Here is an 18,064-nt window from a genome sequence, read left to right on the forward strand (position 1 = left end):
GTTGGGGGTCTCACCTTAGCTTTTAAGACAGGCAAAGGCAAACTCCGGCCCTCCAAATGTTTGGGACTACAATTCCCATCATCCCTAGCTAACAGGACCAGTGGTCAGAGATGATGGGAATTGTAGTCCCAAACATCTGGAGAGCTGGAGTTTGCCTATGCCTGTTTTAAGTTATTGTGGCATACACTTTCATTGATTGGAGTCTGACCAGCTGCAAGAGCTGTGTTTTTTATTTCAACTGACTAAATATGGCCAACTCCCCCTGGTAGCTGTCATCTTAAACAAGCATTCACACATAAAAGTGTTGGGCTCCCAGGCACATGCCAAAATTCAAGTGAGAGCAAAAACTTAGATGAACAACTTGCAGGTCAACACATCTGAAAGCTCACAGCTCCCATCATCCCTGATCTGACACCTGTAGATTCCTCATCCCTGAGGTATAATCAAGAAGTATACCTCTTGATTTGAGCAGGTGTCGAGAGAAGAGGCAGTGGCTAAAGTAAAGATAGGGCTATGAGGGGGAATGGAAGGTACCTGCAATGCTGGAAATTGGCATTTTCAAACATACTATTATGGACCAACCAATTAAATCTGTTTGCCATTCATCAGCTGCACCCCTGTGGGACATCTGTTTATGCCTGCATTGCAGGGGGTTGATTACTTGTAATAAATGGTGATGGATTTTCCAGTTTAAGATGACCCTTCAATTGGCACCGATGAAGCAATTTCATGAGTCCAGTTCTTTAAGTACAAGTTACGAACAGGCACAGAATTTATCCAGATTGAAAAGAACCTACTAAGCAAAGTAGTCACTTCATATTCAACTTTAATATAAAAAGACATTAATCACTTTCAAATGCATTAGAAAGTTTCCCCTTACAAACTGCATGATCTGGCACAAAAACTGAGTTACAGAAATAGGCATCTACCTGCCAGGTCTGGAAAACATACACTGCTGTTTTCAAATCAGGTGCTTCAAAAGCACTTAAATTATTAAGGCTGCAATCATGAAACCACTTCCTTGAAAGCAGCCCCATTAACCTCAGGAGGGGCTACTTATGCAAAGTGGTTTCAAACTGCAACCTAAACTAAGACAAAGACATTTAGCTATACATACACAATGACAAGGATCTTTATGCTTTGAAAGAGTTGTTCGGGTTGTGCATGGTGCGCAGCCATATTGGCTTTGAGGGCTATGGTAATTCCCATTGCAAAGATATTACAACTCTTTGCTGGGAGATAAGGCGTCCAACATTTTGACATGTGTCTTTTGCATACAGTGTCACAGCTTCAGAAATCAAAATGAGTTTTAAAAAGCAACATTTCCATTGATCTATGCAAACAGATGCAAGGTAGCTAAAATTGCTTTGTCAGGTGGCAGATATACTCCTTTAACTGTTAAATGAAACTTTTTTTTTCAAAATAATCAAAGTACTCACAGCGCTTTCTATTTTCCCACAACGCAGTATTGTTTCCTGTATTACCAGTTTACCAAGGCAAAAGTTGGGCAATTGTATTGCAAAGGTTATCACATATAACACACCCTCTCACTGGAAACCGCTTCTAGGAGTTAAGACAATTCATACGCACTTAAACAATTTCATCTTTTTCTTCAGTGTTAACCTGCTATGGTAACATCTGTTAATCATGACTCAGCTGAACGCATTATTCACACTTGGCATGAGTGGAGCAAGTTAAGTTTGGAGAACACTCTTGAAAGGCCTCTGTAACAGTCTTGTAGTAATTAGTGCAAGGTGAAGGGGGTGTTTTCCCCCCAAACACAGAGAAGTAGGATGGTAAACTTCAGCCAAATAATTCACTTGATGACACAAACATATAAATACTTATAAATAAAACCCACATAATTTATGCTTGAAGGTAACAAAAACATGGCTTGAACTTAGGCATCAAGAGCTCCTGCAGCCTGATGAACGCTCCTCCTCTGATGTTCACATGTCAAAACTAACTTAACTCTTTACTCCAACCTTCTTCAACTTGATGCCCTCCAGATATTTAGGACTTCAACTTCCATTAGCCCCAGCCAACATGGCTGTGCTGACTGGGGCTAATGGCAGTTAAAATCTAAAACGCCTGCAAGTAAAAAATGTCTGGGGAGCAATAGATTGGAGAAAGCTGCTTTTCATAGTATTCCCAAGACTGAATGCTGTCAACTGCTCCTACCTTAAGAAGTCAGATATTTACACACTTCTGCTGAGCTGTGGAGAGAGGCCCATGGTATGGAGAAAAAAAATCCCTTTTTCAAAGTGATTTAAAAAAATACAACTGCAAATATTTCAGGTTTTAAATAAGCAGTTGGCAGAAGATTTATAGCAAAAATATATCTTCAGAAAATAGCTGAAAGGTTCTGAATACTGATAAACATTTTTTTCAAAACTATTAACTATTTAAAAACAGAAAAGAAAGAATGACAGAGAAAGCTAGCTAGGATAATGGGCACCGCTGCTTTTTTGGCTCTTCCAAGAGCTTATACGGCAAATAAATGTAAAGAAGTCTGTGAAGTATTTACTTGGGATAAAGGAGTGGGAAGGGTAAACCAAACCTTTGGTCCTCAGGCCAATTACTTCAAAAGTAGTCCCACTAAAGTCATATGATTAAACCAGCAAAAGCAAATGCAAAGGACTGGTGGAAGGTTCCCAGCCTAGATAAAAGATGGGCTTCAACTTAAGCAGAGGCCTTACAGCCCACCTTTTGCATGCTGAGGGCTGGAATCTATCTTGCACTTGCACCTTATAGGGGAGGATGAGATGGTCGAGGGAGGAGGAATCTTGCTACACCATTTTAAGCTCCTTCTAAATACTAGAAAGCTCTGGTGTTGGAAGTGTTGGGCCCCAAGGAGGCAGCCTGGGGAATGTATGGGTTCAGGACAGAGAAATGGTGTGACTAACCTTGTGTACCCAGGGGTCTTTTGACATGAGAAGCCACGACTGAAACCCCAGGAAGTTCCTAACGCAGTTTGTGGCATGGCATAGGGGTGTCACAAGGTTTCAAAATCAGTAGGCTGGCAACTGGTTGATGTGCCTAGAATACCTCCCTGAATTGTGGCTGCTGAAAATATGTAAAGTTCAAACACTACAAGTTGCAGGTTAACTTTATACATTAACACAACTTTGCAAAATGAAGTGCTTTACTTTTTTCTTTCTTTTTTTTTTTTTGGAAGATCATGTGCAGCTTTGAGAAGATAAACTATTTGGAAGTTTCACTACTCGGGATCTGGCTTCTTTAAAGGATGTCTCCTTCACTCTTTGTCTCAAGATTCAACAAGAATCTCCACAAAATGATCAAGCTCATTAAGGTCAGATTTACAGTTAGAGTTAGAATTTGTGGCTGCTTGAGGAAAAGTTTCAAGTACATCACAGTGTCCCATTTTTGTACTGCCCATCATTCCCGTTAGTACTGTGTCTAGATTGTAATAGGAACTGTCGACTTCTGAAAAGAGATCTTCAACCGAGTCAGGAGTTTTTGTTTCTAAGGTTTCAAATATTTGATCCAATGACTTGTGGAAGTTTCCTCTATTTTCTGGAGGGCTCTCCATGTCCCACACATTACTCTGCAGGTTTCTGGGAGCTTGTAGTGGAGCAGGTCTTAAGATTTCTGAACTCTCTTCTGACTGTGCGTCTTCAAAGTCTTTGGAGAAGCCACTATAACCTTGAACAAGCTTTTCTTCAGCTTGCTCCTTCGAAGACCGACAGAGAATATCTGTTGAAACCAGCCGATCAAGAGAGGTTGGTCCTGTACTCTGTGCATTTATCATTTGCCAAGTTCCGTCTTGGGTCATTTCCTCTTGAATCTGCCGTACTGTATTGGCTATAAGTACTGAACGATACAGATTAGGTTCAACAAGCATGTGGCAGAGCTGAAGTTTAACCAAAGACATGTCTAGTAGTGACTGGCGCTGCAGGTTATATGAAGGAATGGCTTTAAAACCAGCTAAAGTTCCTTCAATATCTTCCTCTCCATCAATACATTTCCTCTTCAGTCCACGTACAAACATTGTGTCCTGTTGAAAACAGAGCAAGATGCTATTAGATAACAAATCCAGAGCTTGTCTTCTAAGGTTTTATATTTAAAATCAAACAGCTTTATTACAAAACTGAGATTAATAAGGCATTCCTTTAGTCTGTACCCTGGAAATTAAACTCGGCATTTGACACAATCAAAGTAATATCAATGGCACCCCAGGTGAAACCAGCTTTTGACAAGTGAATAATCTGCAGGTTCCTCTTATTAAATAAAACTTGAGTTAAAATCATTTTCAAATGTGATTCGCACACACCTAACATTCGATCAATACAGAATAGGTACTGTCTTCATGAGATAGCTTGTGCACAGACACTCTATTCCAGGACAATTAACCTGGGACCAATAAATAAATGTTCTGAATTATTTAGCTACAAGGTACGTTCAGACATCCTGGCACCAGAGAAGAGCATCTCTGCATGAGAGGGTAGCTAATACAAGCTGATTCTATATTCATTTTTCTTGGTATGGAAAGAATCAACATACAACATCACAATATTTACAATTCAGAATGAGAGGGGTTTTCAAAAGATTTCCTAAAGACCATAGGAGCCCTGTGAGTCTGCCTATGGAAAGTGCTACAGAGCACAGATACTACTGTTGAGAAAGGAAGATGGCCATAAGGAGCAGAGCTAAATCCAGTTTGTCATATCCATGGGGGGGGGGGGGGGAGAGATTCAAGTGCTCCCTAAGGGATCTTGGACTCCAAGCCAGGCATAGGTCAATGGCTATAGTCTAGCCGTCAGACAATTATTTTTAAAGGAAGTCTGCAGTTGGCAGACCAACCAAAACTGGTGGTGCCATTTCAGCAACAAGATGCAGAACCAAGTCTATAAGCACCCTCAAGTTTCCAATCTGCTTTTTCTGCATGACTCTTCCTAGAAGTGGCAGCCTACCTATTTCTTGATTTCTGTGCTGCTTATCATCAAAATCTCCATAGCCTGGATTAAGCTTCATTTTATTAACCCTCATCCAGATAATCTTGGATTACGTGACTGAGGTGTCGAAAAGCTCCTGTTGCTGTTTGCAATGCGGAAAAAAGAGGTTCTTAAATGTGTCAGGCATATTTGCTAGGAAGATGAGTCTCAATCACATTTAGCACCATTGCCTTGTGATTCAACACAAGCAAGGTTTTAAACATATGAAATGGATAGACCATTGGTATAGCTCAGCATTCTGTACACTGATTGGTAGTGAGTCTCTAGGTTTTCAGACACGAATCTCTCTCTACCACAGCTGGAGATGTTGGGACTTTCTGCATGCAAAGCATTACTGAGCTGTAGCCCCTTCCGTAGGAAACAAATACTTGTGCGAATGCTTTTGTCTTCCTGCTAGTTTAACAAGAAGCAAGACTGCAAGAGAACAAGCAGCTCTCTGACCCACTTAGGAACTACAAACATCTCAGTCGGTAGAGCATGAGACTCTTAATTGCAGGCTTGTGGGTTCAAGACTCACATCAGGCAAAATAATCCTGCATTGCAGGACATTGGACTAGATGATCCTTGTGGTCCCTTCCAACTCTACATTCTATGATTCTAATAAACAATGATTTTCTCTTCTTCTCTTTCAAACTCCTCCTGCCAACAAATATGCTGCTACAAATAAAGCAGCATCCCTCTTGGTCTTGTCTCTGGTGACTTGAAGTTGTGTCTTATGGTGGTTGTTCTGGCAGAAATCCACCATGGAAGGGAACGCTCATCACGGTGCCACAACAAAACTATTCTCAAATAGCTGAGTAGACATGTTCCCCCAGACATTGGAGGTGAGGGAATATATCCAAAGCAAGGCTAGTTAAGTGTGTTCCAGATGAGTGCACCAAAATACAAAGTTGGTGGCACAGAGCCTGTTCATTCCCAGTTCTCAGGCCCACATGCTCAATTCAATCAGACTTCATGAACTAATCAAACCAGGGTTTGAAGTATATCTGAAAAAGGCAAAATAATTTGGACAAATCAGTTTGCCCAGTTCAAGGGCAACTGCAAAACCATAGGGGAAATGGGAACTGGCACGCCTGAGATTCAAGCAAGATGAGAGATCATAGAGCCAAAGATAATCACTACCTTTTTCTCAAAATCAACTCATCCCACATATCTGTTGGTTGTAATGAGGAAGATATGGACAGATTTCTGCCACCACATGGATCCAGCGACTATTGTGATTTTGTTTAGCAATATGCACCCTCCAATTCTACCATTACAGGAGACTTCTAGTTTCACCCCTACCATACTCTCTTGTCTTCCTTTTCCAGTGAAACAGAAAAAGAAGATTTCCTTCCATGCAGATTACATAGAAGAGAAAAACCAGGGCAAGTCAGAGCTGAGTGCATTATGACCAACCTGAATTCAGGGCTACTTCAAATACAAGACTACTAAAGTCAAGACATATATGGTGGCAGAGATTATCACAAGTAACTATTTAACCCATTAAATTCCCATTTCCTTGAGTCGAGTCCCTGCACCTTGTGACTTGAGAGCACTTACTAAGTCCAGTAATGCTTACCAGACAAACTTTAATCCACAAGTTACCGTACTTACCAATAATTGTGTCTGATGCAGTCCTTCCTCTTCCCCCATATTACAGAGCAAGATTCCATACAGCAAGTGTTCTAGCACCACCTACCTGAGAGCAGCAGGTGAAAAAATAAATATGCATTCCGTCAGTTAGAAAGAAAATTCACAGAAAATATGATAGAAACATTTTCATAGCAAACTTATTTCCTCTCTTCCCATATGCATTCCCTCTCCCATTTGACAAAATAACGTGAAGTGAAAGCTAGGCTCGCAGAAAGTATGCAGTCAACATCCTAAATCAGCCCCTGCAGCTATGGCTGATGAAACTTGAAACATTTATGTAGTGCTTCCAAGCATTCATAGCATTTCACATATATTACAGTGTTGCAATCCTTGCAAACACCCAGCAAGATAGATCAGTATTATTCCCACATTGTAGATGGGTGGTGGTGAAGGATAAAGCATTGGTGGCGGCCCACGCTTGTCTAAGGGCACCTATTGTTATTAATTAGGGATGTGATTTCAAAATGCTTGATTTGAATACAGACACAGACTTCAATGGTAGGTGACCTTATAATTAGAAGCTGTCAATTCACTCATGTTTGTCTCACATAGCAGCAGTAGGAGCTAGCAGCTAGTATCATTGTCAACAAGGCTGGTACTTATTGTCCAATACCCTCAACTCCAGCTGTGGTATCCCAGGGTAAAGGAACTCACTTCTACTGCTAATTTTAATAAGATTTTCAATTTTTTAATGTTCTTGTTAGAACATATGAATGTGAAGCATTAATAGATTACATGTTAAAAATACAGCCTTTAATACAGTACTTTCAGTTCTGAATCTACTGCCATCAATTTCATTGGGTGATCCCCTGCCCACTCACCAATATTGCTGAGACTGGAAATATGTTGTAAAAAGGTAAAGGACCCCTGACTGTTAAGTCCAGTCACGAACGACTCTGGGGTTGTGGCGCTCATCTCATTTTACTGGCCGAGGCAGCCGACGTTTGTCCGCAGAGTTTTTCCAGGTCATGTGGCCAGCATAACTAAGCCACTTCTGGCGAAACCAGAGCAGCGCACAGAAATACAGTTTACCTTCCCGCCGGAGCGGTACCTATTTATCTACTTGTACTTTTTGGTGTTCTTTCGAACTGTTAGGTTGGCAGGAGCTGGGTCCGAACAACAGCTCACTTCGTCACGCCAACCTTCCAATCAGCAAGCCCTAGGCTCAGTGATTTAGACCACAGCGCCACCTGCATCCCTTGGAAATATGTTGTATGTCCTGACAATTGCTAATTACGGTACTTTCTCCCTCAATGGGGAAATGAAAATCTACCAGCTAGATGCAGTCAGCTAATCCCTTTAGCTACTGCTCATGTACCTCATGTAGCTCATGGATCTCTGAAACCTGGGGTATGAACCAGTTACTTATCAGATTTTATTGTGCTTCAAAGCTTATTACAGTGGGTTAAGAACTTAATTTGTTCTGGAGGTCTGTTCTTAACCTGAAACTGTTCTTAACCTGAAGCACCACTTTAGCTAATGGGGCCTCCTGCTGCCACTGCTGCATGATTTCTGTTCTCATCCTGAAGCAAAGTTCTTAACCCGAGGTAATATTTCTGGGTTAGTGGAGTCTGTAACCTGAAGCGTATGTAACCTGAGATACCACTGTATTTGCTTCTTTACATGCCAAGATACCTGTCCCTTTACTCATCTGCATTTCTCTACTTTATTTTTATTGATGCTATTCTACAATTTCCCTTTTCCTGCAAAAAATATATAGTTGCTGTGGATAGAATCCAAGTCACCCACATAATACGAGCAGACAACATGATTACCAAAGTAGAAAATCCACAGTACTGTACTTTGAGATTGCATTAACATTCCAAATGTGCCCTGCATAGGATACCGAGTGCTTCATTCAAGAGCTAACTAAAGGAGAGGTTTTAATTTAAAATGGCTCAAGTGATGTCACCATATTTAAATGTAACTGAAAGATATTTGAGAGGACTTATCCGTGATCTGCAACATGATATTTGATAAAATGCAAGATGGGCTGTGGGGGCCTGGATAGCTAAGGTCTCTAGGACTTAATCACCATATACCTGTAAAAGCTAGAAACTAGTTTCTTTCAAGTTACTGCAGTAAGGAAAAATAGGTGGCACTTTACGGACTGCAGTAAGTTGTATGGACAGGGTGGGATGCTGGTGTGAGATATAGAGATAAAATTAAGAAACAATGTTTCTGTGTACAGGATGGTAAGGACAACTCTGTCCAATGTATGAGATGAGAAGGATTGGAGGATGACACAAGAGGCTAAGAAATTACTGGATTATGTAGGATGTGAGGATAACACAGTTACCAAAGTGACGTGGCAAGGGCTGGTCCAGCTGGAAAACTATTTTAAGGTTTTTAAGATGAAGTTAGGCACAAGCCATGCATAGGGCTGCCAAGATCAAGTTTCTGGGTGCTAGGGGCAACTGAATGCCTGGAACTTTTTCTAGCTCTGAGTGAACTTATAATACAATGTGATAAGCAAGACACAAAAAAGGGAGGCTTGTTGAAGCATCTTGCAAAATTAAGTACAGGGACAATGTTTGGAAAGGCTAACGTGTGGAGCTTTTCGGTTTAGAAAAAGACAACTAAGAGCAACAACTGAAATCAAGCACTGTGTGGTGAAACCAAATAGAATCCCTCCCTTAATAAACCAAGGTTTTACTTAATAAAAGTTGATGTGTAGTAGATGTAGGAGAGACAAAAAGTACTTCATGCAACATGGTTTTATTAAAGTCCCTGCCACAAAACATTTGTGATGCTCATTGGTTTAGGATGGCTATAGAAGGGGCTTAGACAAACTCATGGTGAATACTTATCAGTAGTTGGTTAGGACACAATATTAACCAATAGTTTACAGATAAGAGAACAAATCTAGCCTCCCCCAGGCTCGCATATACCTCTTCATTCTGATTTGGAGTTTAGAAACTTTACATTTAATTTTGGATTAACCACAGCTTGCTATTTTATCTGAACTCTGACAAACTGTGGCCAATCTTAACTATGGTTAGTGGAAACATGCCGACTTCAGGCCACAGCTTACAGAACAACCCAATTCTCTCCTCACTGGTGCCCCAGAGGAGAGGTGCAGCTAGGTTTGTGCTTTTGATGTTAAAAACCATGTTTTGGCAATGTATCCAAAAGTAGCCAGCATGCCACTGAATACCACTAACTTGGAATGGAAACAGTGTATTTTTGCCTTTGTTCTGTGCTTGTGGGATTAATGGAAGCATCCAACTGCCCACTGTACTAAGATGGACTGATCTGATCTGGTAGGTATCTCCCTATAAACTGGGTTCTTCTGGCTAATCAAAGTCTGTGCCTTCTAGCAGGCTTAAAAACTGAGAAGTCCCACATATCAAATCTTACCTCAGTCGCCTTAGGTCTGAACCTTCTAGCAGGCTTAAAAACTGAGAAGTCCCATATATCAAATCTTACCTCAGTCGCTTTAAGCAACCAACAGTTCAGCTTCAGGCTCTTATCTGCATTATTGAAATAATAATGTCCTATGTTATAAGGCTATAAAAACAACTGAAATGTGGGTTGAACAACTGAAAGAGATCTATGCAAATAGAACAGAATTATTAACTGAAGTTAGATAATTGAAAACTTCTGCCTTAGACAATTGTAATAAACTAAAGTTGTACTCCTAAACACAATTACTAATAAGCAAATCCCCTTGGACTGACTTCAGAATAAGCATTCTTACAACTGTGTTGTAAACTGTTTCTGTAAAAGGGATAGTACAGTGCATAATATTCAAGATAGTTCAGAATATCAGGTAGACCAGATAATCAAATATATGGTGTCACAGAAAGGACAAAAAGAACAGGATAACTGAAGAATTCATGGGGAAGTGAGAAACTGCTCCAAAAGATGGAAAGTCTCAGATGAAAACTATATATGGATAAATATGATGATGTAATTATGGGGAAAATTCTTTGGCAATAGGGAAGACAGCATGCAATGGCTGTGAGGAAAAAGCCCAAGAGGATATAAGAATTTCAAGTCAAAGGTAAGGATAAAAAGGCAGGAACACAGATAATATTACACTTTGCTTTGAGAGGCAATACTCAAGAAAGGGTGCAGGGCAAAAGTGGAGATGAAGGACAGCAGTCAAGGTATATAAAGGAGTCAGGCAGGTAGGTGATGTTAAATGCTGACACATCTTTATTCTAAATCATCAGACACACATCCCACATACAAGACCACCTAACCCTTCTCTTACCAAAAAAGAGAACCACCCACCCTGCCTCCCCCCCCCCCCCGTGCTGTCTTAAGAGATATGAGAACCCAACTTTCCTGTTTGTACCCATACACCTCCAAAGCTTCGACCCACCTATTACTGATGGGCGGGCGAAGAAGACATGCCACGGTTGCTTGCGAGAAAGGTACACATGTACGTGTGCACATGTCAAAGGAAAGGAACACACTATAATGCTTGCGGGGTGCGGGGAAGTGGGGCTTGATGGGACCAGGTACACCAGGTTTCAATCGGGGCATTTTTTTTCCTAGTGGGGGAGGGGGAGAGCAAGAGAAACATTGTGTTGCGAGCTGCCCTGAGATCTATGGATGAAAGGGGGGGATATATATATCTATATATATCTATAGAGAGAGAGAGAGAGAGAGAGAGATGTGTGTGCGCGTGTATGTATATGATGTTTCTCTTGCTCCCCCCTCCCCCACTAGAAAAAAGAGAAAAAGAGGAAAAGCAGAGGTTTTCCAGCGGGGGCGGGCAGAAAAGAGAAAACGTGGGCAAGATGTAAGAAACATAAAGGGACCCGCGTGGGTGTGGAAACACCCGTGCATGTGCCTGGAAGCGGGGGATGAGCGCGTTTCGAAAGGGCTCGGGGCGCGAGTGGGGAAGGGGAACAGGAGCTGCAGCCGCCGCCACCCCCCCCGACCCCACTCCTGATGCTCAGACGGGGATGATGTGGCGGCGGGGGGGGGCGAAGAAAAGGAGGCGAAGGAGGTAGAACCAGGTTCCGGCCGGGGAGCGAGGCTGCTGCTGGAGCGGGGCCAAAGCGGGAAGCGGGTGGAAGGAGAGGATAGCAAAAGCTGCTGCTTCTTCGCGAGGAGAGAAGCCGGACGGGGCAGTAGCGCATGTGGGGCAAGACCCGACGGGGCTGCTGCTTCTGCGGGGCGCCAGGGGAAGCGGGCGGGATGATTCATCCTGTCCTACTCCTCCTCCTCGGCCGCCATTTTGGAGCCGCGGCTCCGTGACCCTCCGCGGGCTCTTCCTCCTCGGCCGGCCCGGCCCCGCCGCTTCCTCCCCCCACCTCCTGCGAGTCACCGACCCGGGGCCAGCGACCCCCTCCGTGGTCCAGCCCGCCGCCCGGCTCTTCTTACCCGCCGGCCCGCGCCGCCTGCCCCTGACGAGCTCCCGCTCCCGCCTCGACGAGCTCCGCGCCTGAGAGGAAAGGGGCGGGGCCAACGGTCCCGGGAGCTCCTCCCCCTTCCCCCCTGCGCCATCTTATTGTCAAACCCCACAAAGAAACGGTCGCCTACGCCCCCTTCTTCCCTCTCCCGCCTTGCTATTGGCGCGGAGGAGGCACGTGGGAGGCCTTCGGCACCGCCCGTCGCTGGCTTCGGCCTTCCCATTGGGTCGTGAGGGAAGCGGGGGAGACGCTCTCCGCTGAGATCATTCGCGCTGGTGTGTGTGGGGGGGGAGTGGAGATCGCTACGGGGATTAGTCCCGCCCACCCCCCAGCCGCCTTTCCTTCTCATTCTTGGGCCCTCGGCCGGGCATTGGTGCAGGGCGTTGCCATGGAACCCAGCCCCGCCCCTCGGCTGTAAGTGGCTGGCCGGGAGGCAGGCGAAGTTTCAAACGCCTGCCAAAGGCTGGGCAGGATTCGGAGGGGAATCCCACGCGCGTTTACATGGGAGTAAGCCTCGCCGAACTTCGGGCTGCAACCCTACGCATTACTTCCGTGGACTCCCTCTTCGATTCCTTTTAAATGTTGACCCTGGTTTACTATGATATCCGGAACCTGCAAACTGTGGTTTAATTCAGATACCATGGGCTACCGTTTTTGGCCCACGTGCTAACCATAGTTGCTGTTAATGCAGAACGGTAACTCCGGGGAGGGGCCATGGGCGTAGCCAAGGGGCAGCTGCCCCCCCTCAAGTAAAAATACTTAACTGAGGTTCTGCCCCCCCCCCAACATGAAGCCTGCCCCCCCCAAAAAATCCTGGCTGCACCCATGGGGTGGGCTAGACAGGTTTTTTTTGACCCAGGGGAATCTTCCAGAAGGGCAGCATTGAGGCTCTCAGCTGTGTGTGTGTGTGTGTGCACGCGTGTGTGCAAATGCACATAGGGGGTGCCAAAATTTATTTGACCAGGGTGAAATAAAGCCCCCCACCCCTGTCAACGCCATAGCAAGCTATGGTTAGCACTCAATAGGAAACAGAGGAAGGCCTGGTATGCAGTGCTTCCCCCCCCTAAAAAATGTTTAGGGGTACTCTCATTTTGACTCAAGAAAATCACCATTTTATAGTTCAAATCGGGGAAAATAAATACAGTAAATGGACAAAAGTACAAAGATTCACAAAATGTTTAGGGGTATGTGTACCCCTGCGTGCCCCCTGAAGAAAAGCACTGCTTGTATGCCATGAGTTTTCCGCTACAAATCGTGTACAAATTATAATCATCTTCATCTTGCTCTCTTTTGGTTTTGACCATGCAACCTTTCAGCTTTAATTGCCCTGGTACAGAAAGAAGCAGTGGGGTTAAGTAACTAGGGCAGAATCAAGGGGTTTGTGTTCAGCGTTGTTGGTGACCTGTTAAAATGTCACTAAGTCATTTTGCTCGTCTGACTTTCTTTGTGCCACTCATCTACCTATTTTCTGTTTCCTCTTCTCAGAGGTTGCTTTCAGAATCAGCTATCCATTACCTTGTGCTCTTGTCTGTGGGTGTTTACAAGAATCAAGGGTTAATCCTAGTGGTGCAGCAATAAAACTGCTAGTGTATTTGCAAAGCTAAGCAGGGTAGCAAAACCTGCATATGAGGTTCTCAGATCTGCACATTGGTTTCATGCTAATTCCCCTGTGGAGTACCTGTATATTCAATATAAAGGGATTCTGTAAAGTGTGAAAGCAAAAGAGAAGAAAATGGCTGCAATGTTTTAGGTCGCCTCCAGACTGCCAGTATTTTGCTGGAGGTATTCAAGCGCATACCAGAACTTTAAAGGTAAAGGTAAAGGCACCCCTGACCGTTAGGTCCAGTCGTAGACGACTTGGGGTTGTGGCGCTCATCTCGTTCTATAGGCCAAGGGAGCCGGCGTTTGTCTGCAGACATTTTCCGGGTCATGTGGCCAGCATGACTAAGCCACTTCTGGCAAAACCAGAGGAGCACACGGAAACGCCGTTTACCTTCCCGCCGGAGTGGTACCTATTTATCTACTTGCACTTTGACGTGCTTTCGAACTGCTAGGTTGGCAGGAGCAGGGACCGAGCAAAGGGAGCTCACCCTGTCACAGGGATTCGGACCACCAACTGATCGGCAAGCCCACCGACCGATTGGCAAGCCCAAGAGGCTCTGTGGTTTAGACCACAGCACCACCCGCGTCCCCTCACCAGAAATTTAGGTTCATGCAATTAAACTGGGTTATTAGAATAAAGGCACCCTAGTGCCACAAGACACCCTAGTGCCATCCATTCTTAAGGAAATCAGCCCTGAGTGCTCACTGGATCATGAAGCTGAGGCTCCAGTACTTTGGCCACCTCATGAGAAGAGAAGACTCCCTGGAAAAGACCCTGATGTTGGGAAAGATTGAGGGCACAAGGAGAAGGGGGACGACAGAGGACAACTGCGGGAGGCAGTGGAAGACAGGAGTGCCTGGCGTGCTCTGGTCCATGGGGTCACGAAGAGTCGGACACGACTAAACGACTAAACAACAACATCAGTGCTACAAGTCCACTTTCCAAAGAGGCAAGACTTTTTGTGGTTAGGAAAGTGAGGGGGGAACGCAGTGAAAAGTGTGGGATGAATGAATCATTTAATGGGGAGAGTTCTAACACCCTGTAAGCAAATCAGGATGTTATTGGCATCCATCTGTTTTGAGATACAGTGGTACCTTAGGTTAAGAACTTAATTCGTTCTGGAGGTCCGTTCTTAACCTGAAACTGTTCTTAACCTGAGGTACCACTTTAGCTAATGGGGCCTCCCGCTGCCGCCGCCGCCTGATTTCTGTTCTCGTCCTGAAGCAAAGTTCTTAACCTGAGGTACTATTTCTGGGTTAGCGGAGTCTGTAACCTGAAGCGTCTGTAACCTGAGGTACCACTGTACTGCACTCTTGCCCCACTTGTGACTCCCAACAGCTGATATTCAAAGGCCTGCTACCTCTGATAGTCAGGAATAAAAGAGAATGCTTCCCCCCCCAAGCCCAGTTTCAGAGGTAGAAAGGCCGCCCAAGGTGCCAGAGAAGGCATCTCCAGGCACATGGGTGCCTATGACTGATATGCTGCTTTCAAACCTCTGATTCAAAACTACTATTGAAGCCCTGGAAATGAGGCAGCAAATTATTGAGAGGTGAGCTCTGTTCACAGACACTGGCGAGAACCAGTGGGGGTGTAGCGATTAGGGCAGAGCTTTCCAAACGCTTCATGTCACTGACACACTTTTTAGACACGTATCATTTCACGACACAGTAATTCAGTTTCACTAGCAAACCAAAGGTTAAACTAACCCCTTTCCAGCCCCGGGAGGTTTGCACGACACATCTACACTCTGCAGCCGACACACTTAATGTGTCGCAACACACAGTTTGGAAAGCTCTGGATTAGGGGTTTGGACGAAGACCTGGGAGACTTTGTGGCCTTGGGCTAGTCACTGTCTCTCAGTCTAACCTACCTCACAGGGTTGTTGTGAGGATAACATGGGGAGAGGGAGAGGCATGTTCACCACCCTGAGCTCCTTGGAGGGAAAGGTGGGATGTAAATGTAATAAAAAAACGACAACACCAATCCTGGCGAGCAGTGGGGCTGGCTACTCTGCAAGATTTTGCTATTTTGCTCAAGCTTGGCAGCACTGCAAAACTGACCCCTGGGGTGGGGAGGGAGAGGGCAGCCCTAAGTATTTGGGCCCAGGACAGTTCTGCAAATATAACAGGCAACCTTTTTAGTAAGGCGCTTCTGGCAAACATCATATCCAGCTATTCCTGACGCCTTCCCTCTTTGCCGTTTTTTTGTTTCCTCTCTCTTGCTTTCCAGCTCGCCTAGCCTGTTTTTGCACCTTTGCCAATCCTTGTGTTGAGCTCTGCTAAAAGCCTCGGGTGTTCCTCAATGGTGCTGGCTGCCTGCCTGCCTTTCAGTGATCAGGAGAGGGGGGAAGGGGAAGAAGGCAGGTTTGCTCCAGGCGACAAAGGAGAAAGGAGTGAAATGCAGCCAGAGAAGCAGTAGCAAAGCTGCAGTTTCCTGCAGAACAAGGATCTTTATAGGCAAGGCAAGCAAGGAGCTGGGGGGGGGGGGGAGGCAGGGCTGGAGCCTGGAAAGAGAAAATGAAGAAAGGAGAATTGTTGTAGAAGCAAAACACACACACACAGAGGGATTTCTGAACAGCAGGGTTAGACAAAGGGCCCAACTACTAGGAGAGACACAACAGAGAGGACCTTGAGCTGCCTAAGAGCAAATAAAAAGTTTTTGGGCAAGCGAAGAATGTGTGGGGGCTGCAAGTCTTATTTGCTCGGAGGCTCTGTGTCATTGTCACTCGACCTAAGCCAAAAGGGTTGGAGACAAAACAAAGACAAACCAGGCAAGAAATGCCTTCGTGCAAAATGGATAAATGATATTCATTGGTAATCATGACTTTTAGATCACATCCACACACCATGCATGCAAAACGCATGACTCTCCGACAGAATCCTGGGAACTGTGGTTTTAAGAGCATAAGGCAAGCCTGCTGGATGGGGGCAGTGGAGCATCTATTCCAGCATCCTCTTCTTCCAGTAACCAACCAGGTGCCTGTGGGAAGCCCAAATGGTTACCCCTCGTACAGGCGACGCTTCCCAGTGCCTTTAACAAACTGCAGTTCCAAGGTTTCTTTGCATGAGTGTGGATTGCGGGGTGGGGGGTGGGGGGAGTCAGGTAAGCCATGCACTCTAAAGGTCTGGTGAGGATGTAACCTTATTCACACAGACAATCAATTGCCTTGTGCGGTTTCCCCATTAAGGTGCAGGCTAGGGCACAGCCCTGCCAGTTATAATCCCTACACACAGTTTCAAACACCAGCGACGAGAGCACAGTGGTAATGTGAACATAGCCTGGATCAGAAAAATGGTCCCTCTAGCTCAGTATTCCAGTAGTGATGTATGGAAGTGAGAGCTGGACCATAAAGAAGGCTGATCGCCGAAGAATTGATGCTTTTGAATTATGGTGCTGGAGGAGACTCTTGAGAGTCCCATGGACTGCAAGAAGATCAAACCTCTCCATTCTGAAGGAAATCAGCCTTGAGTGCTCACTGGAAGGACAGATCGTGAAGCTGAGGCTCTAATACTTTGGCCACCTCATGAGAAGAGAAGACTCCCTGGAAAAGACCCTGATGTTGGGAAAGATGGAGGGCACAAGGAGAAGGGAACGACAGAGGACGAGATGGTTGGACAGTGTTCTCGAAGCTACCAGCATGAGTTTGAGCAAACTGCGGGAGGCAGTGAAAGACAGGAGTGCCTGGCGTGCTCTGGTCCATGGGGTCACAAAGAGTCGGACATGACTAAACGACTAAACAACAACAGCACAGTACTGTTTAATAACAGCAGCTCTCAAGGGTTTCTGAAAGCCCTTCCACAAAGGGCTAGTGAACAATTTAAAGGAAGGTGGCGTGCTTGAATCTTCCACCCCTCCAATTGCTTTCCCCCATCCATTTCTCTCTCTTCTGGAATAAAATATGTGTACACAGCCTTTTAGAACCAGCGCCTGAATTTGCTTGACTTCCTCTTCCCTCCTCAACCCTTTTTCCTTCTGTGTCCTGACTTCAAGATGGCAGGGACACTTCCTCGAGATTTGCCCATAGCTCTAGCGGGAGCTGCAACCTTCTTTTCCTCTTGCACGTTTGCTAACGGAAACACGTAATGCTTCCGGCCTCCTCCTCCAGGCCACCAGATCTGTAGGAAACTTTTTGCAAATCTTGCAAGTGAGTCACGAGCTTGGAGCAGCTGCCTTTCAGCCCTGCTGAGGATTCTCTGCTCCCTGCTGCCACCACTGGTCAGAGGATGGAGCTGCAGGAGTTTCATGCTCTGACCAACCTTTCTGAGCCCCAGGAGTCAGGTGACTGATAAAAGAGCCAATCACAGCCCACTTCCTGCCATATGTACTCCCTAATAAGGAGACCTTCCTGGCTGGCTTTTCAGCATAGCCAGTCTAGCCCTGCATTCTTTGGTCTTTGCTTCCTCCCTGCAGCTGACATGTGTCTTCTCTCTTCCTCTCCTTTGGTCCCAAGAAACATTGTTTTTAGTTCTTTGTCTGGACCA

At 45.1% G+C, this 18,064-nt stretch overlaps 1 protein-coding gene and 1 long non-coding RNA gene across 5 annotated transcripts in view; one reads left to right on the forward strand and one right to left on the reverse strand.

Annotated features, from left to right (window-relative positions):
* Window positions 1–18,064, forward strand: part of LOC310766656 — a 174,451-nt gene that overhangs the window by 116,987 nt on the left and 39,400 nt on the right. The gene's annotated exons all lie outside the window — the stretch shown is intronic.
* Window positions 810–12,288, reverse strand: CDCA4 (cell division cycle associated 4). 4 transcript variants are annotated; one of them, XM_083620307.1, is made up of 4 exons: window positions 11,952–12,254; window positions 10,041–10,084; window positions 6,573–6,657; window positions 810–4,018 (listed from the first exon to the last, which is right to left on the reverse strand). In XM_083620307.1, the coding sequence occupies exons 3-4, from the start codon at window positions 6,609–6,611 to the stop codon at window positions 3,269–3,271; spliced, it is 789 nt and encodes a 262-aa protein (XP_083476433.1). In that variant the 5' UTR covers window positions 6,612–6,657; window positions 10,041–10,084; window positions 11,952–12,254; the 3' UTR covers window positions 810–3,268. The 4 variants fall into 4 exon arrangements, with proteins under 4 accessions (XP_083476433.1, XP_083476432.1, XP_083476434.1 ...); XM_083620306.1 differs by lacking the exon at window positions 10,041–10,084 and having other exon boundaries at window positions 11,952–12,288; XM_083620308.1 differs by lacking the exons at window positions 10,041–10,084; window positions 11,952–12,254 and adding an exon at window positions 10,942–11,203.

The sequence above is a fragment of the Podarcis filfolensis genome, assembly GCF_964270895.1.
Source record: "Podarcis filfolensis genome assembly, chromosome: 1".
NCBI lineage: Eukaryota > Metazoa > Chordata > Lepidosauria > Squamata > Lacertidae > Podarcis > Podarcis filfolensis.

Coding starts and splice junctions, on each gene's coding strand:
- CDCA4 (XM_083620306.1), bottom strand. CDS start 6,611: ATGGGGGAAGAGGAAGGACTGCATCAGACACAATTATTG. Junction 4,019..6,572: donor TGCATCAGACACAATTATTG/GTAAGTACGGTA, acceptor TGTTTTCAACAG/GACACAATGTTTGTACGTGG.